At 39.6% G+C, this 20,059-nt stretch overlaps 1 protein-coding gene across 4 annotated transcripts in view; it reads left to right on the top strand.

Moving 5' to 3' along the window:
• LOC139444190 (C-C chemokine receptor type 1-like) overlaps positions 1 to 20,059 on the top strand; it is a 152,379-nt gene that overhangs the window by 104,595 nt on the left and 27,725 nt on the right. For all 4 annotated transcript variants that reach the window (XM_071226178.1, XM_071225449.1, XM_071226891.1 and 1 more), the window contains one exon: positions 9,052 to 9,170. In XM_071226178.1, the coding sequence (XP_071082279.1) occupies positions 9,129 to 9,170 (42 nt within the window). In that variant the 5' untranslated portion in view covers positions 9,052 to 9,128. The remainder of the gene's footprint in view (positions 1 to 9,051; positions 9,171 to 20,059) is intronic.

The following is a 20,059-nucleotide window of genomic DNA, read 5'->3' as shown; positions in this document are numbered from 1 at the left end:
GGTCACCATATATCATTTCGAATTGCTTCTTTTGTTGACAGTCTCATTGGGACTGAGAACAGTTTTGCTATTGTAAACCACAAAAAAAAAGTACACACCGAACTCGAATAGAAGAAACGCAAACATTGTCTGATGTCATTTGCTTCTTTGAACGCTTGGACCTTACTGAGACTTTGCGAAAGAAACGCTGACGCTGTAGAGTGAATGTTGTTTATTATGTAGTCAGATCAGTAAGATATCAGCTGCATCAGTGACGCCTTCTAGGACAGGTGACTCATAGTGTTAGCATTGACCTACTTGATGAAGTTTCCAATCCAAAACTATCAGTACTCAGATTTCTCAATTTCTGTTCCTATTCCAAGCAACTCAAATAAACTGGGAAATCACAAAGGAAAAGTACATATTCGGGTCTGAATTGTTGCATAGTTTCTTTTGCAACAAAAAAACAAACTACTTACTTTTTCGTGGCGCGTCGGCCGGTAGCGCAGGACATACTTACTCTTTTCGCAAACACCTGGCTTTATCATTAATTTCCGGTGATCCATGCATATATTTGACACCACTAATTTGCATATTACGTCCAAATGGACTCTATCTCCTCGGATTACTTTCTGGCGTTGACGTTGTATATTTAGCCGTCTAAAGTTTGTCAATGCCGAGAATCAATAAACTTCCCCGTTATCACACCTAATTAGCCTGAAGAATCGTTTGCGCTTAATTATCTTCGTCGATTCAAGTGACAACAATATAGTAATTAAGTGGTACCTGAACAGCAGTTACCCACGGAGATGTATCCGAATCTGGATAAATGAATATGTTTTATTTAAAATCGTCTCGATTTGTGATAGTGCCATTTCAGATAATTTCAGATCTTCAAAGGACAGTGTTAAGTGCAATATAAGCAACAGCCTCGATTGTCTTCATCCACACAATGTGTAAATGAGGTGCCTATACAGACGCCTCAACTTCTTAAACCATCAGCGTTGATTGCTTAAGGTGGTCTCAGGTGTCATGAATCTTCTTAGGCAAATCTAATCAGTTGCGTCAATGATTACTCAATGAACACCTGCCGGGCTCTCTTTGTTTTAGAAAAAAAGATAACACACGTTTGGCTTTTAGGGACTGTATTACCACACCTTTCTCACTAAATTAGGCTGGAGCCTATTTTGGTGACAGTAATGAGATGTCACAAAAGAACATACCGTTGGGCAACAACTGGACGGGCGTCATACTATTTTATGTCTGGCGGAAACGGATAGCTGGTCTCCTGTTGTCGAACGATTTTGACAAGAGCGTTGTGAAGCCAGAAGGAGTTAAGATGTCATTGTGGGCAGATGGGAACTGTAGTCAGACGGGCGCTCGGACCCAAAGCATTAATTTATCAAATTATTTTCAACTTAAAGTTACATTATTCTCGATTTTTCTTCTTTGGGAAATATTGTTTGTAAGTAGGATGGTGGCATGATATTACCATTTATTGTATTGAAATTCAATATCATCGCCGGTCTCAATTATTTGCTAAATGTAACATCATTTGTAAGACATTTGCGAAATCCATTTGTAAGATTAGAAAACACTCCTGTAGTAGTTTAATACTTGATAACATACTTTTAGCAACTTAAAACTACATTTATGGACATTATATTATCTATGAAAATGAATTACCCTGTCACATTTACTATCGGCTACGGCATTGGCTTTCCTATCAATTTCAAAACATTTTAAAAATGAGTTATCTCACCTTTCTGTTATCCCGCCTTCTGATACATCCTTAGTTAAAAATCCACAGCTCAAACACACAGGATACTTTTATGGCTTTATCAGACAGTATTTTACGAGCTCAGGTATAGACCAAAATGTGAGTAACTATGGATCCACACAGTTACAATGTCGATCAATCAAGCTTCAGGATGCACAAAGCCTATAGTATAATCACGAGTTACACGTAGTAGAGGGTATCCATGAGATATACTTGTTTATTACCCACGTGGTGAAGATACAGTTGGTAAGATACTAAATCTGTATGTTCATTCTTAAAAGAATCGCGAGACATCATTCATTTTGCAACTACAAGGCAGAACTGAAGCAAACTCATGAGAGCAAGAGGTATTTACAAACACTTTGTTAAACCAAACAAGATAGTCACGCGGATCAAATTCGGTTTGCACTCTATATAAGTTATGTATAGAGTTTCTACAGACATTATATAATCGAGCTATACCCATATACCAAGTGCGACTACAGACAGATCGAGGCTCCACATCAGCGTTAAGCACCAGACCGCTTTCACAACTTTCAATTTGATTCAACGTAAAAGGATAAGCGCGGTGAAATGAAGTCAGTTTAAACTAGCTGGTCAGATATCAAGACTTACATGGGATGATCTGGTTGCGCCATCAGTGTCCCTTTCGAAGCGTATTTTGTAGCACTGTTTCGAGAGTTGTTTGTTCACGACTGTACGACCAGACCACTCAAAGTGAACATTTCCGATACAAATCATTCGAAAACTCGGTAGAAGTGTGCCTGATTTCTCATTATGGGGCCCAAAATATCCCAAATGTAAACAAATACATTCCCTATCTCTAGCGTAAAACGCTGTGAGAAAATCACGGTTGTCTTTTCTTATTCCGGTGGTGGCCTTGCCCTTCGTTCGAAGCTGTCACTGACATGAGTTTGTTGATCACGATCACAGTATAGGGTGGTACAGTTAACATGAATATCTTTGACGAACACTCTGATTCCCTCCTGCAAAATGGCACGGACATGATATATATTCAACTGATCATGATAGACCAAGGAAACCGAACCATTTTGAATGCACAGACGGGACCCCGGCAGTGCGAGTGACCGACTGTTGGTCCGATATTCAAAGCGTGCCGCTGATGTGACTTTTAAGATTTTCTTATACGTGTCCTGCGTACTAACAACATGGCGCTTGAATAACCATAAGTTGAAGAAAATCTTCCAAAAGTATCTTGCGCGTCGCTGCTGTTATGTTTGCAAACATAACTGCAGACGCATGTTGTTAATGCGTATGCATTGAAATTTCAACAATTCAACAATGCCCATATTTGGGCATATATCGATATTCATGCGCAACCAGATTTTGAAACCGTTTCCAGTTTGGTCTGTCAACGAACGAAAGTTGTTATGTAATTACACTTAAATATATATTTAACGTGGGTAATAAATAAAATACCTCTTTCGCTCGGTCAGATACCATAGAAAGTTCACGAGTTTCGTAAAAAAGGTATCTAACGAGAATAGGTGTAATATTCTCTATGGGTACATTTGATCATGACGTTGACATATTATCAAGACCGCATCAATATCCTCCAATTCATGGCATGAAACATGTACATATAGATGTTTGTATAATTATTACACTGCGATAGTTGTCATCAACATGTAGAAATAATGAATATCAGGATAAAGGCTATAGTATTCATTGATAAATTGATTTCTAATATGAACATTTAACGGACAATGAGTGAGTGAGTATGGTTTCACGCCGCTTTTAGCAATATTCCAGCAATATCACGGCGTCACACATTGTACCCATGTCGGGAATCGAACCCGGGTCGTCGGCGTGAAGAGCGAACGCTTTAACCACTAGGCTACCCGACCGCCCTTTAACGGACAAACAGGTGTCAAGTGCTGATCATCTTCAATATCACACAAATTGACAATCATGTTTAGTCGTAATGTTACGACGTGTATACGCTTCTCAATGACGTACATGTAGACGTACTTGAACACAAACCTGTAATTTAAGAGAAGGCATTGCGCTTTCATTGTGTTTAGTAAGCCAACCCATTATTGTGTTATAATAGGGACTAATATCACCACTGAACAATACTAGCATTTGTTAGAGTTTTGTGTAAATCAATTTCGATGATTTATTACATTGCCTGCATGAGCGTATACATTGATGTATATCACGGTTTATCTTCTTTATTTTATTCACAATATTAACATACATAACACTCTCAAAACATATCAAAAGACTCAAGTGTGTGATTCTATTTATCATCCAACGTCGTTCTTCCAACTTTTTCACTTTATGGACACTAATAAGCTTTAGTAGCTGAGCCATCAGTGATGTCATTTGATTATGACGTCACTTAAACAATGACGTCACAATGGTCTGCAAAGCATTGTGATGCAATTCACGAATTTCATAAAATTTGTTTTACACGGGAGCGAGTTAAGTATCTTATTTATTACTTGCAATTTATAACGTTTTTAGAATTATACTGTTGAGTGTGAATAGGCTTACACCTACACGACCCACGGCATAATCCAATTGAGTTCAACATAATAATACTGAATTTAATACAATACAAGTCAACCTTCAGAATGCAGGCGTCTATTCCACAAAGTTATCGAAGCGCTAAGGTTATCGCAACTCACATGCTTTAACTTAGAACAACGGACTGTCTACAGTACGATCGCCTTGTGGAACGGGGCCTTTCACCTCAAAGTTTACAATCACGTCACAGTACCCGATGAATTGTGGAATTTTGTTGCAAGATCCATCGGCGAAACAGTGCCATGTGACGTCAGCCTAGCAACAAGGTTGCTGGGGTCATCGAGTGTGCTATCATCTCCACCCGCAATGTCGTTGAATAAGCAAAGGGATGTCGAGAGCTTCCAACATTAATTCCTGAAACGTGTTCCGAGAGAACATCAGCACGCGTTTTGGTATTACACAATGTGTAATACAGCTGTATGTTTATTAAACGGGTGATCACTTCACGGATAATAAATAAGTAATAAATCGCTTGATCTCACCCAAGCGATATCTCCTGTGGTAGCCAGTTTTGGATGATAATATAGGCTATTCACATTGGACGAACCGTCTTAAGTGTAATTGAAGAGACATCACTGTGAGATATAAATTGTATATAATAATTAAAACGCTACCTTTTGAAACGCAAAAGGTATTCCGAGCTGATTTGTTGGTCAGTCAGTTCGTGTCGAAACGTAACACCTGTATTGCTTGTGTTGACAAAGAGAGCACATGAGTTGATGATCACTGTTTACATGTTGTGCTGTGACAACACCAACCAATTCAAACACGGTAGTCTTATATTACATGACAACAGAACCCTTGAAGATCTCAGTTAGAATATGTTGTCAACATCTCACGAGGTGATTTAAGGGATTTGATAGTCAGGCTCGCTGACTTGGTTGATGAATGGCATCGTATCCCAATAGCATGGATCAATTACGTCCCTTCGGCACGCCAGAAACCTATCATTGTGGGTTCGAATCCCGGTTCGCCCCGATTATGTTACTAGGTTTGTCAGCACCATACCCGTGCTCGTAGGTTTCACCAAAGTGGTAAACGCCTGAGAACTGCATCACTTCGGGCTTTCCTCCCACATTAAGCTGACACGCATCGATATAACTGGAATACTGTTAAAAGCGGCGTTAAACCCCCAAACACTCACTCACTTGGAGTAGGGATGGACTTCAATTAAAATACATATTGGATAGGAGGACCAAGACCATATATATGTTGTACTTGGTAAAATCTACCAAGGGAGACGGTTTTACGATTGTTATGAAACTCACTCACTCACATGATGTCAATGGATGGTCTAGCCGATTATTTGCAGACCGCCGTCATATTGCTGTAATGTTGCTGAGTGCGGCGTTAAACAACAAACAAAACATGACAACATACCCTACTACAAGTGTGTGTTTTTGCGTGCTTATATTTGTGTGTAATTTTCGCATGTTGTCTTTCGGGGTTATATTTGAATATGACCAGAAACCTTCTGAATATACGAACGCTTACTGCCCTTTATTGTGTTGTGTTGGATATTGACTAAAACCATACTGACGTGACAAGTCGACTCTATACAGTTGTAGTATTGGTAGTTACGTAGTTCTAGACATTAACTACTAGTAATTTGTGTAGTAGCAGCTGTAGTAGTAACAGTAGTAGTAGTAGTAGTAGTAGTAGTAGTAGTAGTAGTAGTAGTACTACTAGTAGTAGTTCGTGTTGCTGTCATGGTTGGTGATTATTAGTTGTAATAGTCGTAGTTCTAGACATTAACTAGTAGTAATTTGTGTTGTAGCAACTGTAGTAGTAGTAGTAGTAGTAGTAGTAGTAGTAGTGGTTGTGGTGGTGGTACTACTAGTAGTAGTTCGTGTTGCTGTCATGGTTGGTGATTATTAGTTGTAGTAGTCGTAGTTCTAGACATTGACTAGTAGTAATTTGTGTTGTAGCAACTGTAGTGGTAGTAGTAGTAGTAGTAGTAGTAGTAGTAGTAGTAGTAGTAGTAGTAGTAGTAGTAGTAGTAGTAGTAGTGGTACTACTAGTAGTAATTCGTGTTGCTGTCATGGTTGGTGATTATTAGTTGTAATAGTCGTAGTTCTAGACATTGACTAGTAGTAATTTGTGTTGTAGCAACTGTAGTAGTAGTAGTAGTAGTAGTAGTAGTGGTTGTGGTGGTGGTACTACTAGTAGTAGTTCGTGTTGCTGTCATGGTTGGTGATTATTAGTTGTAATAGTCGTAGTTCTAGACATTGACGAGTAGTACTTATTTGTGTTGTAGCAACTGTAGTAGTAGTAGTAGCAGTAGTGGTGGTGGTGGTGGTACTAGTAGTAGTAGTTCGTGTTGCTGTCATGGCTGGTGATTATTAGTTGTAGTAGTCGTTAGTCTAGACATCAACAAATAGTAATTTGTGTTGTAGCAACTGTAGTAGTAGTAGTAGTAGTAGTAGTAGTAGTAGTAGTGGTTGTGGTGGTACTAGTAGTAGTAGTTCGTGTTGCTGTCATGGTTGGTGATTATTAGTTGTAGTAGTTCTAGATATTAACTAGTAGTAATTTGTGTAGTAGCAGCTGTAGTTGTAGTAGTAGTAGTAGTGGTAGTAATAGTAGTAGTAGTAGTAGTAGTAGTGGTAGTAATAGTAGTAGTAGTTCGTGTTGCTGTCATGGTTGGTGATTGTTAGTTTGTTGTGTAGTAGATGTTGTTGTTGTTCACTGATTGCTCACTGATGTTTCGTGCGGAGTTTTGTCAACACGTCGACGTCCTGCGAATAACCCAATTGCGTTTGTTGTCCATGGTAAACTGCGACATAGCCGAGACGGTATCGCAGTTGGCTAGCAATATATAACTAGAATTAGTGCGGACACAGAATCAGACACATGCACATTCGTAGACACAGACACAGACACAGACAGACACACTCAAACTGAAATTAGTGAAGTACTAAAAATAACATATCAAATAAAATGTCACTCTGTACACACACGCTTTGCTTTAAATACACAATGACACACACGCACACACACACATTAATGTTTTGCCAATAGATCAAAAGGACAGTTTTAGCGCCCACATAACAATAACATTTCGATCCGTTCTTCTTTTAAGTGTTATTGTCCTTTTAATGCACGTAAAACACACTTGTGTGTAATCATCGCCCTTATAATTGATTTTAGACGAATGTATTCGTGAAATTGACTCAAGTTCTTATGTCACAAATTACCATTAAGGATTTCGAATCAAGCAGTTGCGTGTTCGAAATGATTACGTCTCATCTCTCCTCACGCCTACAATCTACCAATCTTCTAATGAAGAACAAACTCTGGGCGGCGAAAGGAAAACAACAATCATTAAAACAACAACAGAATATGGTACTATTTCAGAAACGTATTTCTGTTTTATGATCGATGTCTTGGGAATGTTGTGAACATTTCGATCACAGATTTATTACTGCACGGAAAGACCACTTAAGTACCAAGTTCATTACGACAGAGCGGCGACGAAGTGGTGGTTTAGTTTTTAATCATTTATGCATTCGGAAACATCGCATTTTATGTTTTTTAACAAGAGCTACTCCAACATAAAATTAAATTCGTGGAAAAATACGTCCTATATTTCACAAAAAGAGACAACGAGCTCACGTAAACATCGATACAGTCGTTTCTCCCAAGTAAGCTAAACGTGAAGACATGAATCTTTGATGGATAAGGATTTCTTTATTGTTTGTCTCGATGTTTTAGGGTTTTCGATGCTCTTTTCATTAAGACTTGCATGCCAACATGTTCTTCCAAATTCTAAATGCCCGCCAAATTCAAGGAAATAACCCGCGTAATATCAGCAGTGCACATTATAATGACTTCAATTTACTTAATTGAATGATTGCATTGATCCAGTTAGTCAGATTGTGACAATATACGCATATATAGTTTTACGCCGTTATTAACAAGATTCCAGCAATATCGCGGCGGGGAACACCAAAAATGGGTTTCACACATTGTACCTTGATGGGATCCGGAATCGAACCCGGGCATTCAGCGTGACGAGCGAACGCTTTAACCACTAGGCTACCCCTTCGCCCCCGTGAAGCAGTTTAGGCATGTCCTACATCAAGACAGGCTATATAAAATAAGGATATGTTACTTGCTAAACAAAACATATCATATAAGTACAATGTATTGATGCAAAAAGAGCTGCAAATCTTCAGTCCGAAGTCTTCACAGCATCTTAAGCAAATGTACGCCTCGTAATTGAAACACGTAAATGCTTAGAGATCGTGTTAAGACAACACCCGACCTAGACACCAAGATCAGATGTAATCTGTTTCCTCGGCCTAATGTAGCATTAACGTCTTGTCTGCACCGTCATTGTTAACAGTCTAATGGTCTGAAATCACCATCCATGCCTCAGCGCTTTCGTAAACAAACTTATGATTAGTTGTGAAACCCAATGCCATAACACTAAAGTCCATATCAAACATCAAACTACCGGTACTGACACTGTAAGTGATACGTACATCATGCAGTTGACATAATAATGAATGTCAGCATCCCCGTCACTCATCATCTATCAACGCCTGTACCAGCAATAAGCTGCAGCTAACGGCCACACATTTCACAGTCCTGTCGGCCCTTTCATACAGTCCTAACACGGTATTGATAGAGGTAGCGATCACGGAGCCTATTCTCATCGTTCGCAATATGTTGCCATATTAGATTCGATCTGAGCTGGGCTTCAATTCACCCATCTTGCATTCATTGGCCTGTTTCAGAGCACGAACGGGCTATGGGACACTGAGATGTTTATTGGAATCCGGGGCGACTACACTGCAGATGGTTTGAAACAGACATGCAGTTCTTCTCTAACTCAGTCAATGATACACAGATGCAGGTGAGTGTATTCATTTGTTAAATTGATTTTTTGACCACAGGTAACTATGTCGGCTTTGGCTTAGGTGCTTATAATTTATTCGTAGTCCTCATTGATAGAAAACAATCTGGTAAATCATGTTTTTGTATTTCACTGGAATCAACCTTTAAAATTCAAATAATTATTTTTAACTTCAATATGTACTATATATACACAGCATAAATGCATAGAGAATTAAATAGCCATTTTGTGCATGTGATAAGTGACTTAGGATATACTTTACTTTTTCTTACAGAAACAGCTGGATATATTGTAGTATCGACCATTCCTTTTGTTACAAAATGAACAGTATATTCTGAACAGTATACATGCAAAGAGGATAAAATTACCATCGTTATTATATTTCTCATGCATTGAGTCAAAGATATGCGTAAACAAGCGTACATGTTAGTGATATTAGAGTAACAGCACCTGTAATTGTGTAGGTGGTGTATATTGACAGTCGGTGAGCCATGTCGGACCGAAACATTACATATATCTCCCTCCTGACATTTACCGATTTAAAAGCCAACCCCTTCTTTGATAAACCAGATTCTTTCACAAAGTCATTGAACAGGAGTATTGAGTGAGTTCTTAACAAGTAGTTAGACTCATAGACACGGTTATTGTGGAATTTGATATATGGTTATAATGTAACTTCTGCCAGAATAGATTTCATACCAATGCAAATATTACTGTGTGTTCTACCCTCTTGTTAATGCTTGTGCTGTGCAGAATGAACTCGTTCATAGCAGCGTACCGTTACAGCGTTGAAGTGAATTACATTCATTTATTCATGATAACTGGACAGGAGGGCACTGCGAGTAGGCTTTGTCGCGCTGGCTAGTTCTTAAGAAGTCAATGAGTGGGGATTAACACCACATTAACGGTAGTTCATCTACTTCACAGCGTGTTAGCATATGCATCACGACGTGTAAGCATCTATATCACCACGTGTTAGCATCTATATCGCGGCGTGTTAGCATCTTTATCACGATGTGTTAGCATCTATATAACGACGTGTTAGCATCTTTATCACGACGTGTCAGCATCGTGGCGTGTTAGCATCTATGTCACGGCGTGTTAACGTCTATATCATGACGTGTTAGCATCTATATCATGACGTGTTAGCATTTATTTCGAGATGTTAGCATCTATATCACGACGTGTTAGCATCTTTATCATGACGTGTCAGCATCTATTTCGAGATGTTAGCATCTATATCACGACGTGTTAGCATCTTTATCATGACGTGACTGCATCTATGTCACGACGTGTTAGTATCTATATCACGACGCGTTAGCATCTATATCACGACGTGTTAGAATCTATATCATGACGTGTTAGCATCTATATCATGACGTGTTGGCATCTACATCACGACGTGTCAGCATCTATGATTTATCTCGACGTGTTAGTATCTATATCACGACATGTCGGAATCGTTACGTGTTGGCATCTATATCACGACATGTTAGCATCTATATCACGATGTGTCAGCATCTGTATTACTTCGTCTTATCATCGATATCACGACATGTTAGCATCTATATCACAACGTGTTAGCATCTTTATCACGACGTGGCGGAATCGTTACGTGTTAGCATCTATATCATGACGTGTTAACGTCTATACCATGAAATATTAGCATCTATGTCACGACGTGTCAGCATCTATATCAACGACGTGTGAGCATCCGTATCACGACGTGTCAGTTTCTATATCACGACGTGTTAGCATCTATATCACGACGTGTTAGCTTCTATATCTCGACATGGTGGCATCTATATCACGACGTGTCAGCATCGTGACGTGTCAGCATCAATATCACGACGTGTTAGCATCTATATCACAACGTGTTAGCATCTTTATCACGATGTGTCAGGGTCGTTACGTGTTAGGATCTATGTCACGGCGTGTTAACGTCTATATCGTGACGTGTTAGCATCTATATCACGGTGTGTCAGTATCTATGCCACGACGTGTTATCATCTATGTCAACGACGTGTGAGCATCTATATCACAACGTGTTAGCATCTATATCACAACATGTTAGCATCTATGCATCTATGATCACCCTTGCCATTACTGAATTAGTTTATCGTTTAATGTCACGATAAACAGTTATGTAAAATAAACCTATAATTATGGTATAACGTTTATTAACAGTGTGATAGTGTATCTATTTTAGATTCCATCGCGGCACTGCGTAAGTACAATGTCTGCCTACCCGTGTCATATGAAAGAGCGTTGTATTAAATACTGGGTATATTTGTCATATCAATACATGTGGAGGCATGTGCCGTTGACATTAATGGCGGCATTTGCCAATGGTCTCAATGGTCAAACAGCATTAATAAATCAAATTAATGTTTTATAAATTAGAAATCGATGAATATGAATGATTTGTAGAAAACAAATTCTCTTGGTAAAATATCTCTTGCATTTTGTTTATGGGAGAAAAACACTTTGCCAATTTAATCAGTCGATTAAGAATATGCACTTTTGCTGAAGGAATAAGATACTTAAATTAACTAATAAGACCAATGTGCTCAATCGAAATGTCTGCATCACGAGCCATCGTGGGACTTGCTGCATATGTTAGTGTATACAAATGCCATACATCAAACTACCTTGTATTGACAGTAGCTCAACTGCTCTCTCGCCGGAGAGAAGTCCCTTGATATCCCAAAGCTTACTGTGTATACACGAAACGCTCAATGTCTTCATAACGACACTAGGGACGGGGGAAAGTTGATTAGCATTGTACACTGAGCTGAAACTAAGATTTACTCGTCTTCACAGTTATCGGCTGAACTGACATCAAACTGTCAACTGGATAATTTCATAGCTACTGTAATCTAATTTCAAAGGAACCCTTTGGACGAGTACAAATTTAAATTTTAGATTCCTCTGTGACATGCTCCGTTGTAATTTCTTGAGCAAATTACGATCTTAAGGTACGAGGTCGGAATTTCAATCAATTCAATCACGACCCTACGTTCTCTGTGATGCGCTCACAGACAATTCTACTCCAGGAATGTGTTTCTTTGAAATAGCTCTGCCCATCCCATTCAGATTGGGAAATTGTCAGCGAGTGCTGTAGTTTGGGGTTTACTTCTTTTTGGGATAGCAGTGTAATTAAATGACATCCGCTGATATAAGACTTGCAATTTGTAAAATTGGATTATAAAACATATTCTGTTTGACTGCAGTGAAAGGCAAAAGATATCAGTAAATGCGGGATTAATTCCGAAGATTGAACTGGTTACCTAACGATCACTTATTCACATTTTTCATAACGCATCAAGATCTTCGATCTCCAAACCGTGATGCAGATAGTTCTTCACGTAAATCAACCCGTTCCTTTAATACAAAATGTTATCGGAGCGGTCAAATTGATTTAGCAGCTTTATGCATGACTTATGATGTCAGATATATCGAACACATTTTTGGATTTCACGAAAATAGATTTTAATCTAGGTGCTGGATTCGACAATGCATCTATCATTTGAATAGATCAGTGAACTAATGAATATGAATATTGTGGATTTAAATTTATCTGTTCTTGCATTGTCATTGGTATTATCAGATACGTACCTGTATGAAGTATGTAATAAGCCTTCTCTGATAATGTGGTAACATTTTGTTTGTCTATTGTGATGTTGGGGCACGGGTTGTCCAGTCGTCTAAGGCTACGCAATTCGCTGTGTAGAGCATCCATTGGGCCAGCCAGAAACCGTTGATCATGTGGTCGAATCCCGATTCGCCCCGAATATGTTTCTAGGTTTGTCATCACCATGCCGGTGCTCGTGAATATCAACAATCTGGTAAACGTCTGATAACTGCGTCACTTTGGGCTTTCCTCCCACATCAAGCTGACACGCATGAAAAGCGGCGTTAAACCCAACTCACTTAATCACTCGCCCTCTTATGATGTATAAAATATAATGTTGTCCTACTAACGACTCCAAAAAGCAAAAAGCAAAGCTATTATGACGTTAGCATTTTTTCAGGCCGATATTCTTATTACTATTTCCACTCAGTTACTATTTCACACCGCACACATACTCCCAAATAGCACGTCGTAATAACACCACACAACATCACGTCACACGCTTGAAGCACCCATCTAACATCATGTAATATTAACGTACCATCCACGTAACACCAGGTAACATGTACACTTATGTAAATCCCCTGAAACACCCACTTAACACCACGTAACACTTTCTAAGTTCTTTACACCGATCGACCACGTAGAACCCACAACAAACACATCAAACACCCATCTGACACCATGTAACACCCGCAGAAACGCCATCAAAATACCAACTAAACACACATGCCTAACACCCACTCGACACCCACACTTCGTAACATCAAGATGTACCAACCTGACACCTACCCTACAAACTCATGCCACGTCAATGTTTCCGAGCAATATGGTGCTACATTACCATTAGTCACACATGCGTAAACATAACGAACATCTCCAACAGGTCATTGGCGACTCTGTAATTGTCATCCGATGTGAGGTGAGGTGGAATTGGTTTTAACGTCGCGTTCGAGATTAATGCACGTGTGTGTGTCTGCTTGTACCAATATGGATTTATGCGGGTTTTATAGAAATATTCCACTGAGATTCCATGAGTTAAACATGGATATCCCACTCAGACACAGTATACTGACTCCAAGCTGAGCACTCCTTGTGTTATTCCCTCCCGATCGCCAAGCAGGCAGGGTAATACCAAAGGTTCATTCGCAGGACGACGACAGAGTTCACCAATTCAGTAGTGAATACATTTCAGTTTTCGTGTACATATTTCAGTTTTTGACACTAACCAAGGAGTTAATCCCCTCCTAAAACAACACCACACATCAAAGGCGTACCGGTGGGTCGTCGTCCTGCGAATGGAAAAATTCGAGGGGTCGTCGTCCTGCGAATACCCCATACCAAATACCGCCTTTTAACGATTTTTGTATGACACGACCGGGGTTCGAACCACCGACATTCCGTTCCCCGGGCAGGCGCTCCATCCACTAGACCACGGAAACAATCATCATTGTGTGGGATGGGAAGATCGGTTATACTGTTACAGTAATTGTGAGCAGTGCCACAGATATAGGGCCAGTCGGTATCTGTTCACGACGTGTCAGCATCGTGATATGTGACCATCTATATCACAACGTGTTAGCATCTCTATCACGACGTGTCGGAATCGTTACGTGTTAGCATCTATGTCACGGCGTGTTAACGTCTATATCATGACGTGTTAGCATCTATATCACGGTGTGTCAGTATCTATATCACGAGATGTTATCTTCTATATCCCGACAGTAGTTGTGAACAGTGCCACAGATATAGAGACAGGTGGTATCTGTTTATTTCCCAACTGTTTTGGAATCAATTGAGTGAGTGAGTGAGTGTGTGTGGTTTTACGCCGCTTTTAGCAATATTCCAGCAATATCACGGCGGGGCCGGAGAAACCAGAAATTGGCTTCACATGTCGGGAATCGAACCCGGGTCTTCGACGTGACGAGCGAACGCTTTAACCACTAGGCTACCCGACCGCCCCGGGAACCAATAGAGACACGCGTACGTTACAAGGTCTCGTTGTCTTTTAAGTTTATCGCATACCACCATACCAGAGCAATCATGGAGAATAATATTTCATAAATCATATAGACCACCTGACAAGAATTCATTTCTCGCACCTTGAGGTTCCTTTGTGCAGGAGGAATTGATGTAGACATGTTAATACCTGTTTATGTTTATTTCATACAGCCAATTATAGTCACGTGTGTAGGACACAACAGAAGCGAGCACAGCTGGGAATCTCCTTTAAAGTTGAATTCCGGAGCACACAATACCGTGTGTTGATACAAAGTCAATAAATACACAAGCTGATTCTTGGAGTAGGGGGCACGTGTGACCCAGTCGTCTAAGGCGCCGCGATTCGCTGTGCAGAGTTGCCAGAAACCTATGATTGTGGTTTCGAAGCCCTGTTCGTACCGATTATATTTAAGGTTGTCAGTACCATACCCGTGCTCGTGGGTTTCACCGAAGTGGTAAACGTCTTAGATCTGCATCACTTCGGGCTCTTCTCCCACATTAAGCTGACACGCCATGATATAACTGGAATATTGTTAAAAGCGGCGTTAAACCCAACTCACTCACACACTCACTTGGAGTAGGGATTTACTTGAATTCAAATACATATTGGATAGGAGGACCATGACCATATATATGTTGTACCGGGTATCATCTACCAAGGGAGGCGGTTTTACGATTGTTATGAAAGCAAATTTGTTTTATATGTTATGTAAATGGTGTTAAGTGTTTGGTTTGTTTGCAGGCCGATTAGTTTGAAGTCGATAATAGTTAATGCTTTCGCCCAAGATTCGTTTTCCTGTTGCGAGTTATCAGCTATCATGATCAGAAAGCCTTATTACTTCACGCATTATAATTTTCTACTCCTATGGATTAAGTTTGTTTACGAGAAGTTTATTCATGCACACGCACTGATACATCACAAAGCATGCGCGTGTCGATGTGACTATTGTGTTAGGTATGCAATAACGACAATCGTCCTATGCTTGATTAAACCTCAGACGCACATGATCCAAGTGACATCGACTAGCAGCTGACAGTTAATAGTGATATTATTGTGTTTGTTCTTTAGCAACGGACTCAGCAATAGTCCAAGCTATATGGCGGCGATCTGTAAATACTCGAGTCTGGACCACACATAGCCACTGTCATCATGAGCATCGCTCTACCAATTAGGATACGGTTATATGTATCAAACAAGTCAGTGAGCCAGACCACCCGCTCCCAGTAGTCACCTCTTACGACAAGCATGTTTTGCTGAAGATCAATTCTAACAGGGATCTTCACGGGTGTAATGTTAGTGGTTTAACATTTCAATTACTGATTCACAACACTTCGCGATTAACTCCCTTCTGGATAGTGCCCGGAGAAGAATTTGAACAAATATCCTTGTTTGAAACCGTATATACATATTAGTGTGTCTGGCAATTATTATCAACAGTGTCTATCAGTTTGCTATGTGATGACCGCCTGATAAGATGAAGCCACAACAATACGGATGTCTGCCGATATACGAATAATTATTAATAACCTACTTATATCTATATCAAATCTAACTGATCAAATCTAAATTATTCTGTGTAATCTGCGAGTGTTACCTGTAACAAAACTAGTGCTGGCAGATGAAAACGCCTTGATATACCATTATTCATGGTTTTGTGAAATTCAATACATCCAGGCTTCAGAGGAAATATATTCACTGTACACCACAGTTGGGTTATTCTGCACATATTCACACATCGATATGAAGAACAATGTACAGGCTGTTCGCGAGTGTATGTAGACCGTTACAATGCTATCACTTCACAAGTTGGATAACCATATGTCGTGATTAAAGTTGTCAAGTTACCACTAAATCATACAGAGAACATCGATTGCACTAGTCAGAACATAGATACCAACACATTTCCATGCACATTTAACGGGCAGTTGTTTGCGAAAAGAGAACCAACTAAAGAACCAACGGCTACAGTATATTGTAATTGTTGGTTTCATAATGTACTTGTATGCCCACGGATATATTGTTTTGTTGATAATCATTATTTCTCTGGTTAATAATAACGTATACGCTACCGGTGTTACCACCAGGGCAGAGCATTGTTATTCGATTTGCAACACCTGGAATCATGGTTGTGATTGCAATGAATGGTACGGTTCGTACATGCATTTGAATTTGATGAGATTCGATACGATTTTATCCGATGCGATCCGAATCGACTGTCATATATGATTGAATCTGTCCGTTAGGTAATCGAGAATGGTTATTTTCGGGCGTTAGGGTTGTATATCTACTGTGTAGTCGTGTTTTATGAAATATGTTTCAGTTTACCGATCTTGGGACATGTATCGGGGAAATGTATATCACTGTTCTCTTGACCGGATTTGCATTGTGTTTTAATGGTATTATGACTAACATGTGTCACTAGTTGGGTTTTCGGACGCCACGTGCTGAATTGGCTTGTAACCCACGAGGCGATGGTGCAAAAGCGCTCAGTTCATAAGATCCCGTACACACAGAGAGTGGCATGGATTGCCAGTTCAGAAGTTACAGAGGAATCGGTGTGTAACAAGTAGATCCATCTTGGGACCACCTCCTGACTTTCAGTACCGAAACTCAAAGCGCTCAGGATCAGTTGTGACGTAACAAATGAGTGACGTTATGACGTCATGATACCTGGACAGTACGGCCAATCAACTTGTGTGGAATTTTACAAGACGGCTACTGGCCAATCAGATTGATGGAATCTTAACGAGTGATGCCAATATTGTTTCCTAAAAAAGCTCTGATGACTTCCATGTACGTAAACCACAACGCCAGTTTGATAACTTCGGAGGCTTACTCAAACATTTACCAAACTAAATATAAAATAATACAATATGGAATGATTAACATCGATATACAATATGTCTCTAATGTATTCAGAAAGAAAAGTATTCATGATCATTCGCAGTGAGAACTCCAGAATCCTTTTGGTTGCGGCAGCTGCAGGATTTGTTTGTTTGTTGTTTAACGCCGCACTCAGCAATATTCCAGCTATATGACGGCGGTCTGTAAATAATCGAGTTTGGACCCGACAATCTCATTGATTGACATCATGAGCATCGATCCACGCAATTGGGATACGATGACATCCATCAACCAAGTCAGCGAGCCTGACAACCCGATCCCGTTAGTCGCCTCTTACGACAAGCACGGGTTGCTGAAGACCTCTTCTATCTTCACAGGTCGGCAGTTGCAGGGAATTAGGGATTATCTGTCCCGAATGAACTCCATGTAACGGGGTAAAAGTATTAATTAGAATTCCAAGTGAAGCTCCGAGATGTATTTACACAATATTGCTGGCTTTGGAGCTAAGTATCTTACCTAATTATTAGAAACTAAGCTTCCGTCATGCATCGTGTCTACATTGAATATATAATGCAGCAGCTGAATATGTTATGATTTTTGGGATCGTTACTTGGTCAATAAAAAAATAAAGTCAAGTAACTACACAAACTCTAACACTGCCCACCAGAGGTTAATTAACATATCTTCCACTGCAATTTAGTCATAAATGCCACTGCATCAGTAGGAGTGCGAATTGCAGCATTATCAGTATCAGTTCGCCCTCCAGACTTCAGGAGCTGGACGATCGAATAGCCGAGACGACTAAAGTGTTAGTTCCTCGGACTCAGCACAACACAGATGATCGCTCGCAGAGACTCATTATGAAGCTGTAAGTGCCCTTCTCTGTGTGAAGTCGTAACACGACGATATTTGTCAATTTGCCTACAGTTTGTCGCCGACTCACCAGATCTTGTTGATTCATTGTGGTAACCGACACGACTGTTACAGTTGGTGGTGCTGTGACAGCAAACTCTTGTAATGCGCATAGACGTACGTACAAGTGTAGGATTGTGTTTGTAAATGGTGGTCAAACATATTGGCTCACTTTGGAAAATTCTATGGTAAGTGAACTTTCCATGACGTGAAATCATAAAACATAAGCCAAGGTGACATCATGTATATGTTTTTGTACATGGACATATTATTTTTTTTATGGAGAGTGTTGGTCCAGACAGAGGCACACTTGTACACTGGCACTGGTACACAGAAGCTGTGATTCAAAATTAAATAAAGGTTGTAGTTTCAACAGAATCAGTACATGCACTATCGTGTCACTGGACTTTCGGGTACATCTTTTGATTGTGTGGTTTGTTTACAGATCGCGGTCGCTTGACAGGAGAACTGCAGTGTGGCGTCATGAAACACACACTTTCTTGACTATGCAAATTGTGTTTGGCAGGTGCTACGGGTAGGGCAGGACAAGCTTTCCCTTTTCGCGATGTCATCACTGATTTTATGCGATTTATTCATATCATTTTCACTGCTATTTTGACTTTTACGCCTAATGGAATGAGTTATCTGTTTCGGCGGATACTCGAGGCTGGTTAATTATGGCGTTGACTTTTTATATTTCATAAGATGTATTTTTGTTCTTGATGTATCTGGTCCCAACAGAACGTTTAAATATATCTTATTACTTATTTATTTTTATTATCATTGTTTCTGTTCATTGTGTCCATTAATCAGTAGGATATTAAGTCGATGTGTACTCAAATTCATCAAAGTCAATTGTATTGATGATTGTTTCGCTAACTAAGTCTCAGATGGATTTCTAAATGTTAATTTTGAAACGGCTACATGAAAGAGATAGTAAAAATGTGATCACGATGAACGTCTGAGAAATAATTCTGTCCAAAAGTAAGATCTGACCTTTTGGTCGAAGAAGTATACATGCGGATAATTTACACTCAACTTGAAACATTTGAAATATAAAGCTGTACAATATTACCAATATCGTTGCTGCCACAGACAGACATGACACTCGATATGACAAGGAGGGAATAGTTAAAGGAGAATTCTTCTATGAAAATTCTCGATTCTGACTGGTCAAATCACAATAACCACTTCTGATTGAAACAGCTGATTTATGACGGAATCACATCGGAAGCAAATACATATAGAAAAGTTCACATTGAAATATCATGTACAATTTAAGTTACAAATGAAAAATCGCGGTCATTATAATATTCAAAGTATATATGACAATATATAAGAGGAAAAAACATGATAGATTTAAGAGAGTTTCAGGGACCACGGGGAGCTTGATATTTGGCGTGTATTGATTTACTACTGTGACCTCATCAAAGTGACGTGCGGTGTAGAACTAAACCTTCCATTATCTGCTTCATTTTATTTAGGGTTGCCCACTTC

This window comes from Haliotis cracherodii, unplaced genomic scaffold, assembly GCF_022045235.1.
Source record: "Haliotis cracherodii isolate W230 unplaced genomic scaffold, xgHalCrac1.p SCAF_1, whole genome shotgun sequence".
NCBI classification, from domain to species: domain Eukaryota; kingdom Metazoa; phylum Mollusca; class Gastropoda; order Lepetellida; family Haliotidae; genus Haliotis; species Haliotis cracherodii.
Note: the sequence above shows the minus strand (reverse complement) of the source record. Positions and strands in the feature narration are given on the sequence as shown.